Below are 13,373 nucleotides of genomic sequence, written 5' to 3'. Positions count from 1 at the left end.
CTTCCCCAAGCCTGTGGCGCTGCACAGGGTAGTTGTGACCCAAGAGCAGGACCCAGCACCTGGCCTTGTTGAACCCCCAACAGTTGCCCTTGACCCATTGATCTATCGTGTCTAGGTCATTCCCCAGAGCCTTCCTTCCTTTAAGCAGATCAATACTCCCACCCAGTTTGATGTCATCTGCAAACTTAATGAGGAAGCACTCATTCCCTTCATCCAGATAATTGATAAAGATATTAAACAAGGCTGGCTCCAGCACAGAGTCCCAGGGAACACCGCTGTGACCAGCTGCCAACCGGATTTAGTGTCGTTCACCACAACTCTCTGGGCCATTGAGCCAGTTTTATGTGCAGCAGAGTGTGCCTGTCGTGAGCCAAGAGCCGCCAGCTTTTCTAGGGGAATGCTGTGGGACACAGTGTCAAGGGCTCTGCTGAAGTCCTCTGCTCACTCCCCTCTGTCACCTGGTGAATTTTCAGTCAGATTCCTTTTCTTCTAGATTCAAAATTTTGAAGTCATGACTTCCAACAGGACTCCTTTTCACAAGAAACATGCTGTGCGTTTTTGTAGACAGACAGTGGTTTAGGATTTTGGGGTTAAGAAAACGCTATAGAGACCTGCAGAAAAAGGTACTCTGTTTTTCCTGAAATCATACAATCATAAAATGGTTTGGGTTGGAAGGGACCTTGAAGATCATCCAGTTCCAACCCCCCTGCCATGGGCAGGGACACCTCCCACCAGCCCAGGCTGCCCAAAGCCCCATCCAGCCTGGCCTTGAACACCTCCAGGGATGGGGCAGCCTCAGCTTCCCTGGGCAACCTGTGCCAGTGCCTCACCACCCTCAGAGTGAAGAATTTCCTCCTTATATCTAGTCTAAATCTGCCCCTCTCCAGTTTGTACTCATTCCCCCTCTTCCTAACCTTACAAGCCTTTGTGAACAATCCCTCCCCAGCTTTCCTGCAGCCCCTTCATGCGCTGGAAGGTCGCTATAAGGTCTCCTTGGAGCCTTCTGTTCTCCAGGCTGAGCAAGCCCAGCTCTCTCAGCCTGTCCTCGTACGGGAGCTGCTCCAGCCCTCGGACCATCCCTGTAGCCTCCTCTGGGCCCGCTCCCACAGCTCCATCTCCTCCTTACGCTGAGGATCCCAGCACCGGCCACAGCGCTGCAGACGAGGTCTCCCAAGAGGAGCGGGGTGGGGGCAGGATCCCCTCCCTCGCCCTGCTGCCCACGCTCCCCTCGGTGCAGCCCCGGACACGTTTCCCTCCGGGCTGCGAGCGCTCCCTGCGGCTCAGGCCGAGCTGCTCACCGAGCGGCCCCCGAGCCCTTCACCCCCTCACAGCGCCCCCCGCCCCGCGCCGGCACCGGGCAGCGCCCCGACCCGGGGGCAGCGCCTCGCACTCGTCGGGCCCCGCGGTTCCCCGCCGCGCCGGCAGGGGGCGCCGCAGCACCACACCCCTCCACCCGCTGCCGTTCCCCGCCGCCCCGGCAGGGGGCGCCGCCCTGCGCCGCGGCCATGGCGGAGGGTAACGACGCGCGGCCCTTGTTCGGGCGCCCCGCGCCGCCGCCGGAGAGCGGCTGGGAGCGGCTCCGCGAGCTCTGGCGGCGAGAGTGAGCGGCGGGGGGGCCGGGCCGGGGCCGGGGCCGGGCCGGGAGACCCCGCGGTCCCGGCCGGGCCGAGCCCAGCGCTGCCCTTGCCTTGCAGCGAGCGGCAGCGGCTGCCGGAGGAGACGGTGAACATGGCGAAGGCGGCGTTCACGGCGGGGCTGGCGGGGTGGCTGTACGGGGGGCTGCCCGCCTTCCGACAGGGGCGCGCCGCCTTCATCCAGCGCAGCCACGGGGAGCTCTTCCAGAACCGCGCAGACGCCGTGGTGCGAGCCGGGACACGGCGGGGACGGTGGGGGACAGAGGGAACGGGATGGCCGGGGAGCCCCACGGGATGGGGGGGGAGCCCCAGTGAATAGGGAGCAGCCCCACGGGGTGAGGGAGAGCACCACTGGATTGGCGGGGAGCCCCTCTGGATGGGAGAGGGAGCCCAGCGGGATGGAGGGGAGCCCCTCTGGATGGGGAGGAGCCGACATGGATTGAGGGGAGCACTACTGAATAGAGAGGAGCCCCGCTGGATTGGGTGGGAGCCCCACGGGATGGCGGGGACCCGGCATGGATGGGAGGGAGCCCCACTGAGTGGGAGAGGGAGCCCAGCCTGATTGCGGGGAGCCCCTCTGGATGGGGAGGAGCCCCACTGGATTGGGGGGGAGCCCCTCTGGATGGGAGAGGGAGCCCAGCGGAATTGGGGGGAACCCTTCTTAATGGGGAGGAGTCGACGTGGATTGGAGGGAGCCTTTCTGAATAGAGATGAGCCCCACGGGAAGAGGGGGAGCCCCACTGGATTGGGTGGGAGCCCCTCTGGATGGGAGAGGGAGCCCAGCGGGATTGGGGGGAACCCTTCTGGATGAGGAGGAGTTGACATGGATTGGAGGGACCCCCGCTGAATGGGAGGGGGAGCACCACTAGATTGAGGGGGAGATCCTCTGGATGGGGGGGGAGCCCCACTGGATAGGAGAGGGAGCCCCACTGGGTGGGAGAGGGAGCCCAGCGGGATGGAGGGGAGTCCCTCTGGATGGGGAGGAGCCGACATGGATTAAGGGGAGCGCTACTGAATAGAGAGGAGCCCCGCTGGATTGGGTGGGAGCCCCACGGGATGGAGGGGACCCAGCATGGTTGGGAGGGAGCCCCACTGAATGGGAGAGGGAGCCCAGCCTGATTGTGGGGAGCCCCTCTGGATGGGGAGGAGTCGACATGGATTGGAGGGAGCCCCTCTGAATAGAGATGAGCCCCACGGGAAGAGAGGGAGCCCCACTGGATTATGGGGGAGCCCCTCTGGATGGGAGAGGGAGCCCAGCGGGATTGGGGGGAACCCTTCTGGATGGGGAGGAGTCAACATGGACGGGGGTGCCCCACTGGATGGGAGGGGGAGCGCCACTAGATTGAGGGGGAGATCCTCTGGATGGGGGGGAGCGCTACTGAATACAGAGGAGCCCCACTGGATAGGAGAGGGAGCCCCACTGGATGGGAGAGCGAGCCCAGCGGGATGAGGGGGAGCCCCTCTGGATGGGGAGGAGCCAGCTTGAATGGTGGGGGAGCTCCACTGGATTTGGAGGGCATGCCACTGAATGGGGAGAGCCCAACAGTCTGGAGGGAGCCCCAGCCAGGTTTCCCAGTGGAGTAGGAGTAGCCCCCCTGGATGGGGAGGAACAATCAGAGATGGGGGGAGCGCAGCGGGATGAGGGGAGCCCAAGCTGGGAGTCCCAGTGGAGTGGGGGGAGCTCTGGTGGATGAGGAGGAGCCGACACAGGTGGGAGGGAAGCCCACTGGATGTGGGGAGCGCCACTGAATAGAGGGGAGCTGAGATGGATGGGGGGAGTCCTACTGGATTTTGGGGAGCAACACTGAATGGGGAGAATGCCGCTGGATGGGGGAAGCCTGAGCTGGGGGTCCCAGTGGAGTGGGGGGAGCCCCGCTGAAAAAGGAGGAGCCGATGTGGATTGGGGGAGCCACACTGAGTGGGGAGAGCCCCAAGGGATGGGAGGGAGAGCCCAGCGGGATGGGGGGAGCCCAAGACAGGTGTCCCAGTGGAGTGGAGGGAGCCTCACTGGATGGAAGGGGGCGCTGAGATGAATGGGGAGAACCCCACTGAATGACGAGAGCACCGCTGGATGGGGTGAGTCCTGCTGAGTGGAGGGGAGCCCCAGCCAGGGGTCCCAGTGGAGTGTGGGAGCCGTGATGAATGGTGAGGAGCCAACATGGATGGAGGGAGCACAGTTGTATGGGGAAGAACCCAGCTGTACTGGGGGAAGCCAAACTGGATGAGGAGGGGCTGAGATGAATGGGAGGGAGAGCCCTCCAGGATGGGAGGGGAGCCCTTCAGGTGGGATGGGAGCCCAAGTTGGGAGCCCCAGCAGAGGGGGAGTAGTGAAGGTGGTGGTGTTACACATGCAGAGCAGCCAGAGTTCCTGTCGGGGGCACCTCAACTGTGGCCTCATTTTGTGCCACGGGAGGTTTAGATTGGATATTAGGAAAAAATTCTCTGCTGAAAGAGTGCTGAAGCATTGGAAGAGGCTGCCTGCAGGGAAGTGGTCAAGTCTTCTTCCATGGAGGCGTTCAAAAAATGTTTAGGCGGGACGCTTCAGGACATTGTTTAGTAGGCACAGTGGTGCTGGGCTGATGGTTGGAGTGGGTGATCTTAGAGGTCTTTTCTAACCTTAATGATTCTATGATTCTGTAACCCTCCTGGGGGAACACGGGCAGGCAGGTGAGGCCGAGTGCCTTGTAAAGGCTGTGATGGTGGAGGAAGTTTCTGTCAGAGTTCTCAGTCTGCGGTGACATGAGAGTCCATGGGAGACTGAACGGACTTTCATTAGCATGGCACGTGACAGGCAGCTCTGAGCAAGTCCCCGGTTTTGGTAATTTGGGGCAGAGGTGCCAGGGTGTTTGCTGTACGTGCACGTGTATGGGCTGCCTCATCAGTGATCGTGTGAGTTAGCTGTTGCGTGTTACCCAAATTCAGCATGGTTAACTTAATGGAAATTGCCCTTAGTTGCCTGAAAAGTAGGTAACAGCTTTTAGCATTCTGTTAATGGCCAATTAACGTGTTTTGAGAAGTTTTTTGGCTTTTAATTGTTAGTATGTTGGCAAGTGACTTCACTGTATAGTGTTCAACTGGTGTTGTCCTCTTATCTTGTTAGTGTGAGTTATTTTAAGACCATTTAAAATTCTTTTAGCCTCTTGTTACACCTCACAACAAAAGTCACAACATTTGTGACATTTTGTAGATGTATCTGAACTTTTAGGGGTTTGTTATTCAATGAAAGCGTCTACCTGGATGATTGGGAAGAAACTCCCTTTAAAGCTCTGCCTAATTTTACCTCATTTACTAGTTAGCTTTGGACTCTTGACATAATGGCCTGCAAGGTGTTGGTGCCTGGCTTTGCTGTCCTTTTCTTGACTCTCTTGTGTGTCTGCACCCAAGCTAAGTGCTTCCATCACAGGCACTGGAAGAAAGAATTTATTTTCTTTCTTAGAATTAATTGGAATATTTTTAATTTCTATGAAGCTTCTAGTTTCTATGAAGAACTAAGAACTAGTTTAGTTTGTCCCCCCTTTCTTCTCTGCAACTATCCTTTGCTGTCCTTGGAAAACTCTCCTTGTCTCCTCCCCCAGATCGGCACCAGGATTGGAAGGACTAGTTAATATTAGAAATTGGAATTAATTCTTGGTTGTCCTGTTGGTGGTTGGGGTAAATGTGAGTGGCTTTTCCTCTGAAGATGATAGACTGAATCCCTAAGGGCCAGGGTATCATTCCCAAGCAGCATCAGTCCCATGACCTATCACAAATACCCTGGATCGCTGCGGGCTGGTGGGACTGGCAAAGAGGAGCAGGGGTGTGATCTGTAATCTGTATACTCTCTCCCACCAGCAATCTGCGCATCGGGCTGGTCTCAGGAGCTTCATCCGCTATGGCTGGCGCTGGAGCTGGAGAGTAGCCACTTTTGTGACAATATTCAAGTAAGTATTCCCTAGGGGTGGTGGGAGAAGAGCTGGCTTATCTGAAAACACTAGTGGCAAGGAGCCCTTTGTGCCGGCAGTGCTCACAGATCCTTGAGAGACTACTGGTGATTGATTGAGGCTCAAAGGGTTGTGTTAGCAGTGAGTCTGATGGATAAGGCATGAACTTGAAGAGGATTTAACCTTTTATAATTATCCCAGAATTCAGATCTTACTATGAATCAACACAAAAACTAAAACTACAAAAACCCTGCTCCTTACATCTGATCCATGCTGTTATTGACTTAGATACTGTTCTTCCCTGTACTTGGTGGATTCTTTCTGCTTTTGTTTCCTCTCTTTTTTTTTTTTTTTTGCATTTTTCTCTGGGAGAGTGTTACAGTGTGTTGGCTGTTTCTGGAAGAGCTTTCCATCCCACGCTAATTTTTCTCCTTTTTGTTATGTCTCATTACTCCTAGTTTGTATACACTAGCACTACTCACAGTTCTATGTGTTCTCGTCCTCAAATGCTTGCAGATGATCATCTTCTTAAGAAGTCACTGAACATCAGACCTACCAGTTGTATGTTCCTCTTTAGACCTTCAAATTTTTTCTGTGCACACAACCAATGCAGGGATAGTGTTCTGTTTCCCTGATTTCCTCCCCACGATGTGTCGGTGTATTTCTGACAATATAGCATCAAACTAAGTACACTCTTTCAAATAAAACCCTTTTAAACTAGGAATATCTCCTTCACTGATGTTTAAAATGGTAAATTTACACGTAGTCCTAACCCTGCATTGCCTGTATCTGCAGGTAAGTTCTATTTAAATTCCCCTTGTTTTTTTAAGATACCGCCAGTATTGACTAGCATTGTTTTATATTTCCGTCTCCCTAGTTTTTTTTTTGTTCCTTTCTGAATTTCTTCCTTGATCTCTCTTGGTTTCTTTGGCTCCTTTTGGTTTAGTATGTGTTCTTAGCTTTAGTTAGTGTACTATCCTGGAGCTTTTGATTTCTTCCACTTTTCCTGGGCTTGATGTGTAACCTCATTCTTTTCCACCAGATGTCTCCCCTGCAGTTATAGAATCACAGAATGGTTTGGGTTGGAGAGGACCTTTAAAGATCATCTGATCCAACCCCCTGCAGTAAGCAGGGATGTCTTCCACAAGACCAGGTTGCTCAGAGCCCCATCCAACTTAACCTTGAACGTTTACAGGGATGGGGCTTCTACCACCCCACCCTCAGCAATAGAAATGTCTTCGTTATATCTAGTCTAAATTTCCCCTCTTTTAGTGTAAAACTATTCCCCCTTGTCCTGTCACAACTGACCCTGCTAAAACATTTGTCCTCATCATTCTTATAGGCCCCCTTGTAAGTATTGACAGGCCACAATAAGGTCTCCCCCAAGCTCTCTCTTCATCAGGCTGGACAACTGCAACTTTTTCAGCCTTTCTTCATAACAGAGCTGTTCCATCCCTCTGATCATTTTCGTGGGCCTCCTCTGGATGCACTCCAACAGGTCCGTCTTTCCCGTGCTGAGGGCCCCAGCGCTGGGTGCAGCGCTCCAGGTGGGGGTCTTGCCAGTGCAGAGTAGAGGGGCAGAGTTACCTCCCTTGACCTGCTTCTTCTGATGCAGCTGAAGTTATGGTTGGCCTCCTGGACTGCGTATTGCCAGCTCATGACCGGCTTTTCATCTACCAGTACCCCCAAGTCCTTCTCTGCAGGGCTGCTCTTGATCCTTTCATTTCCCTCCTAAATCACGAATGTGATTTAGTTCTAGTGGTGGGGACTGGCTACATCAGGCAAGATCTTACGCACAGAGGGATTCGCCTTGCAGGGGTAAAGGTGATACACGTGAGGACTGGCTGGCTGGTGGGACTTTTTCATTGCTCAGTTCCTTTTATCCTTCAATTTTCCATTGGAAAACAATATCCTTAATTAAGAAGAAAAGTAAAGAATATCTGAGATCTGAGCTGGGAATCCTGGTATTCCCTGGCTTCTAGCTGTGCAACTGCCTGCAGTAAAGTCACAGAAATCAAGGCACTTGTGGCTGATGCATGTGTGCTCTGGACAGAGGAACAGGAAGGCAGTTAAAGGCAGCCTGAATGTTGGCTTAATGAAGTCCAGCTTTATTGCTACCTGTCATTTTGTATGTGCAGATGCTGACTTCTGTGCCTTATCTTTGCAGCGTGGTGAGCACTGGTCTGTCTGTGTACCGCAATAAAAACACCATCAGTAATTATGCTTCAGCAGGAGGTAAGGCTGCTATAACCTTATGTACTTTTCTCTTTACAAGCGAGGGTCATAAATGGAAAAGCATAAGCAGAAATCGGTGTCTCTTGGATGTGAGTAGGTCTCTAACTTCTGTGCTCCTGGGTTTTGTTTCCTGTTCTACTACATTGTGACTTTGCTCTGTTATTTAACTGCTGTGCGAGAAATCAACACACTTCAGAAACCATGGGGGAGTTTTGTGGTTATCAGTTCATCTTCAAAATATTTGCTGGATTTTTTGGGGTGAAAAAAGCTTGTGTAGGGTAAAGGCAGCACTTAGTGCATAACCTGCTCTCATAACCACGTCTTCAGCAGGGAAAGCATTTCTTATTTCTACTCTTTATAGCAGTTCAGTGCACTGTTTATAAACTGCCCTTTTTATGTTAAGTTTTGCATGTCTGCTTTTGGCAACAGGTCTTTGGATAAGGGGTCTCCTGGTTCAGTTTTACAGGCTCCATTGCCCTTGCAGTTGGATACATGTTTTACTGATCTTTTCAGCCTTACATGGCAGCTACTATTATTAGCTGTTGCTGAACAGGAAATAGAAAAGGGAGAGCGAGGGGAAAACATGCTTCAGCTTGGAGAGAGAGCTTGGTTTTACTTTCATAGATACTTATACTTCTTAGCATTTATTCAGGAGTTTTTTCAGAAGCAGGAGGAGCTTTGTAAAGTGTTTTAGTGCAGAGACCGTGCTGACTGTACAGAGAGGGTCCTTCCTGCTGCCGACAGCACTTTGGTTTCTGTTCTGTTAAAAGTAGATGTTGGGTCACAGAGAGGAGAAATGCAGCAAAGCATCTCCCTCTGTCTGTATGTGATGGCCGGCGAGGGGGGAGGGGTCTGTTTGTGATTTCAGTGGGTTTGTGGTTTTTTTAGCCTTCACAGGTGCCCTTTTCAGAATGCATTTGGGCCTGCAGGGACTGGCTGGCGGCTTTGTGTTTGGAACAGTATTTGGGTGAGTTGTGAATGTTGCTGCCTAGTGACTGAGACACAGCCTCTCTTTAAGGGTGTTTGTTAGGCAGTGGCCTCGTACACCAAGTCTTGACTCATAGTTGGGACTACAGAAGCTTCCCTTCCTCTCCTGCCTTGAAGGATTTTCTGTATCTCTCTTGGGGCATCATGATGATGACTTTTCTTCCAACATCTAAACTGGGCTTTTTCTTCTTTTTTTCCTTGATATATGTTTTGCTGCTTCCTCGATGATAAGAACACGGTGCTCTCCATAGAACATTTACTTGCTGCTCTTTGCTTTTTAGAGGAGACACTAACTACTGCTAAATAGGAAATTATGAGGATGAGTATACAGTCCTGTCCCCTTCCTTGGTGTGGTCACTGATGAGCCCAGTGGTTGTGCACAGAACCCCTGAACATCTGTGTTGTCTGTGGGTAAAGGCAGGAGAGTGTAAGGCACAGCATGTGGGCTCCCTTCTCAGCTTCATCAGCGACTGCTCCTGTGGCAGCTCAGAATCCAGATGGTGCTCAAGGGGTGTTGGATGTTGTGGTGACACCTTCTGAATAAGGGGACATCCTGGGAACTGCCAGGCCCAGGTTAGGAATTTATGTAAAAATGATTTTGTTTTCTCTTAACTCAGGAGAAGCCTGACTTTTCAAGCAGAACTGGGATTTCTTCTCAAAGTACTGACTTGTAAATACCCTCACAAGTGAATTGGAGGATCCTGCCTGTACAAGAGAAAGCTTTGTATGTGCTATTTAGCACGACAGGATGGTGTCAACTGTGGGAGTGTCTGGAAGCAGCCTAGGGAGCTTTATCAATGAAAACACAAGCACCTCCAGAGCTGGACAGAAGCTAAGCAGAGGTGTGACTGTCTAAATTATGGGTTAGGTGATCTACAGGAGCCATTTGAGCATCTTATATCCTTCTACCCCTTTGCCCTGTGGGTGCCCATCAATGAGTAAATTCAAAATATGTTGTCGATGGGGCTACAGTGAGTCACAGCTGAAGACAGGATGTGGTTGGTGACTGGCAATAGAACAGGAGCGCCTTAGTCCACAGTGTGATGTACTGGGGAACGTTACACTCCACTGATCTGCTGGCTGGCCCCTGCATGCTCCTTTTGCTGATGCCGGTAAGTTATTACTGTTGTGTGTCCCCTGGGTGACTTGTGACTTTTTCTGCATCCTCCTCTAGGATCCCTGCAGGTGCCCTTTTAATACTAACGCAGAATCTTGCTGGTGAGAACTTGCAGGAGAAGAGAACTCGTGAACGCAGGGAGCTGTATGAACGGAAGTTAGCAGAGTGGTAAGGAACAGCTCTGTTTGGTTGAGTCTTTGACTAGAACTTAGTTTTCAACCCTAAATGATGTTAGACCTGTGATTCAGTTACATCTCTTGGGAAAGAAGCTTGTTCTGAGAATGTTGCAGCTACATATTTCAGGTTAATCTGGAATATTTTTTCCAGCAATGTTATTTAGCTATGAGATCTTCCCTCCCCATGCAGTAATGTATGTTTTCCTGAGTGTTAGTGTATTCCTGAGGAAGAAAAGCCAGCAGAAGCAAAAGATGGCTGAGCTACAGTAAGTTTTTAAGTCAGAGGTAATAATGCTAAGGCACAGGTAGACGAGGTGCTAAGGGGCATGGTTTAGTGATTGATAGGAATGGTTGGACTCGATGATCCAGTGGGTCTCTTCCAACCTGGTGATTCTATGATTCTGTGATTAAGTGTCTCCAGGTCTGTGTGGTTCAAGCATTCAAAGAAACAGTGACACGCTGGGTATTATAAACCCAGATTCTTCTCTTGGTTTTTGGGGTGTGTCACACAGAAGTCAAGAGACCGGCTGATTTAATCTTCCCAGCCTTAGATGTTGCTGCTCATTTTGTAATGGAGTATTTTTGTTCAAAATTCATGCCCCATCCTTGGCCAGGAACTCTGCATCAGTTTTTCACTTTTGCAGAGGCTGAGAAGGCAAACAAAGTAAGCACATTAGTAGTTCTTTACCAAAACTGAGAGAGGCCTGAACTCTGGCTTTTACTTCATTGCTGCCTTCTTTCTATTCCCATTAAAGAGAGGAAGGAAGGAGGATAGCTGGAGACTTTGGGGAGAAAAGGCTGTGACACTGCTTGCGTGATTTATTAAAAGTCACAAGTAGTGCCAATGCTAGAAGAAACTTTTCAGGAGCTGGGATTCTGCAGTGATGCCTTTGTCAGAGGATACAGGCGTAAAATTACTTTGCAATCTCTCTTCTTTCATTAGGCAATCTAGGCTCAGTGTGACTGAAGACTTAGGCCAAACAGAAAGCAATGCCCAAGGAGGACTGGAGACGGAGAGAGCAGGAGAATCTAGGAGCCACTGAGAGTCTTCCCCAGATCTCTCTTGTAAGCAGCTACAGAGTATTGTGATTCTGCTTCTAGAAGTCTTCAGTCAAGGGGCAATGGAAGTCTTCTGTGAATGGAGTTACATCCTGTGTGGTTGTGAAAAAGCGTTTTGCTGAAAACGTTCATCGATGCATATCACTGCACAAGAGCTTGAGAAGGGCCAACCCTGTTTCATCTGAGAAGGTGAAGGTGCAGACTAGGAAATGTCATCTATATTTGGCAGGGAATGAGGATGCCCCAGAGTCTTGTCTAGAACCCATTTCACTGCTGACAATCTCCAGCCCCATAGCGATGTAGGTACACTGAAGGTAAAGGAGCCTATGAATAGTTTGGATGCTAAAGGTACCCTGACTCCAAATGCTGATTATGCCCTGGTGAAAGCTGCTGTTCAGACAGTGCTTGGAGAACTTGCTGTCAAAGCACAGCACAGGCAGCACCAGAGCAAGTGGTTCTCCTCCTCTCACCATCTCCCTCTTGCAACCTGACTTTGCCAGTCTGGGACCATTTCGGTTTTGATGATGGTGGTTTCTTCACACTTGTTTGCAGAAAACCACTCTTGGTTCCTACAGTACTTGGAGTATTTTGCAATCAGTATTGAGTAAGAAGCTGGGAATGCGACAGAAATACCCTGAAAAAGACATGGTTTGGGTTCCTCCATGGAAGTGTGGTTGAGGGGCCCACTGAAAGGGTGACTTTTTTCCTGGTGGTGATGGTGGAAGAATTGGCACCGTGGACAGTTTTAACAACGATAAAAAGACTCTATCTGGTTTGAAGGTTGGAAATGGGGGGATTACCTTTTGGGGAAATGCGGTTCGAGACAATAAAGCCGTCTAGCAGTGGTGATTGTGTCTGTAAGCTCTTTATGTTAGCAGTGTGTATTTTATGTTAGTACAATATTTGCATTAGAGAAACGTATTTGAGTCATATCCCATGAGCACAGCTCTACCTAAGATCCCACCCGTGTGCAATAAAGTCTGGTGGTGGTGCCAGGCATTCCTTTTTCTGGGCAGTATCAAAGACAGGAGCCAGGAGACTGCCAGCTCTAAGTATTATTTCGTACCAGAGATCAGGTGTCAGGTCATAGCTGTTACCTGTGAGGAGGGCTGAAGTTAACGTAATGATGGTCTGTACCCAGAACGGCTGGGTGGCCCATCACCATTTCCCTCAAAGCAGAAGGTCAGAATTCTGGTCTCCTTTCTTTGTTGGAGTTTTTTTTCTCCCATTAAAGAGAATTACATCCAGACAGGGAGTTCAGTTCTCCTTCCCACAAGAGCAGTCAGTCTGTGCTGGTTGGATGCATTCCGCCGGTACAGCTCATTACCGATGACTGAAATACGAACAGTCGATTGCAGAGAGCATATTCCTCCCACCCAAAGCAGGCTTTTGGCACAGCTTGCATCCCTATGAGATGTGTTTTCTGACACGAATATTTTATTTTTTAAACACCTCAATCTAGTTCATTTTTCCATTGAAGAAATGTGTGTTTAGGGGTTGTCATAAGCCAGCTTTGATTTTCCTTTTCTATGTGTAAGTGAAGGATCTCAATAAGCAGAGGTGTGGATATGTCTCTCCCTGTTCCTTTCTAAGCTCTGCATGCATTGATGACAGCAGTGTTACTGTCCTCTCCCCACTTTCAAAAACAAAGTAGTGGACCTTTCCGAATCACATTTTTCCTATTGTGGTTCCACAGTGATGTTTTATCTTTCTTTTTCTTCTCCATTTTCTTTTTTTTTTTCCTTGTTACATATCCACCCAATATCCCACACTGATCGGTATGACTGTTCTGATGACATTTAGCTGTGTCATTGCTCAGTCTTTCTCTGTTCCTATTTTAGTGGCTATTGGATGCGATGTCTAAGGAATACTGATTTTCTTGTGTCTAGGGCCATTGATGCAGGCCTGTGCTTCCGCGGGAGGGTTGGCAGAGCCAGGCTGTAGCAGTTGTGTAGGTTCTCCCTCCGTGTAAAGCTGAAAGGTCTGCTATATGTCCTTATGCTGCACGTTAGCAAGGGGAAGCAGGGAGCACCATCTACACTCAACTCATGATCAGCAGCCATTTTTTGCTCCATTTCCTGCTGAATTTAGTTCCCTGCACTTCCTCATTTCTTGTATTCACTGTATTTCTTGTATTTCACTTTCCAAATGAGGAGTGAAGAATTGGTTCAGAGCTTATTTCTCAAATACAAATGGGAGGGATTCTTCACACCCCTGCTCCCTCACCCCGTCCCTAGCAAAACCG

General features: G+C 50.3%; 1 protein-coding gene across 2 annotated transcripts in view; it reads left to right on the top strand.

The window, feature by feature from the left end:
* The first annotated feature begins 1,493 nt into the window (after positions 1–1,493).
* ADPRH (ADP-ribosylarginine hydrolase) overlaps positions 1,494–13,373 on the top strand; it is a 67,374-nt gene continuing 55,494 nt past the window's right edge. Inside the window, exons 1-4 of one of the 2 annotated variants that reach the window (XM_069869733.1) lie at positions 1,494–1,600; positions 1,695–1,860; positions 5,466–5,554; positions 7,722–7,789. In XM_069869733.1, coding sequence (XP_069725834.1) covers positions 1,506–1,600; positions 1,695–1,860; positions 5,466–5,554; positions 7,722–7,789 — 418 coding nt within the window. In that variant the 5' untranslated portion in view covers positions 1,494–1,505. The remainder of the gene's footprint in view (positions 1,601–1,694; positions 1,861–5,465; positions 5,555–7,721; positions 7,790–13,373) is intronic. The other variant, XM_069869756.1, reaches the window with a different exon arrangement.

The sequence above is a fragment of the Phaenicophaeus curvirostris genome, chromosome 1, assembly GCF_032191515.1.
Source record: "Phaenicophaeus curvirostris isolate KB17595 chromosome 1, BPBGC_Pcur_1.0, whole genome shotgun sequence".
In the NCBI taxonomy this organism is placed as follows: Eukaryota; Metazoa; Chordata; class Aves; order Cuculiformes; family Cuculidae; genus Phaenicophaeus; species Phaenicophaeus curvirostris.
The sequence above is the reverse complement of the archived record's forward strand: the minus strand, read 5'-3'. Positions and strand labels throughout refer to the sequence as shown.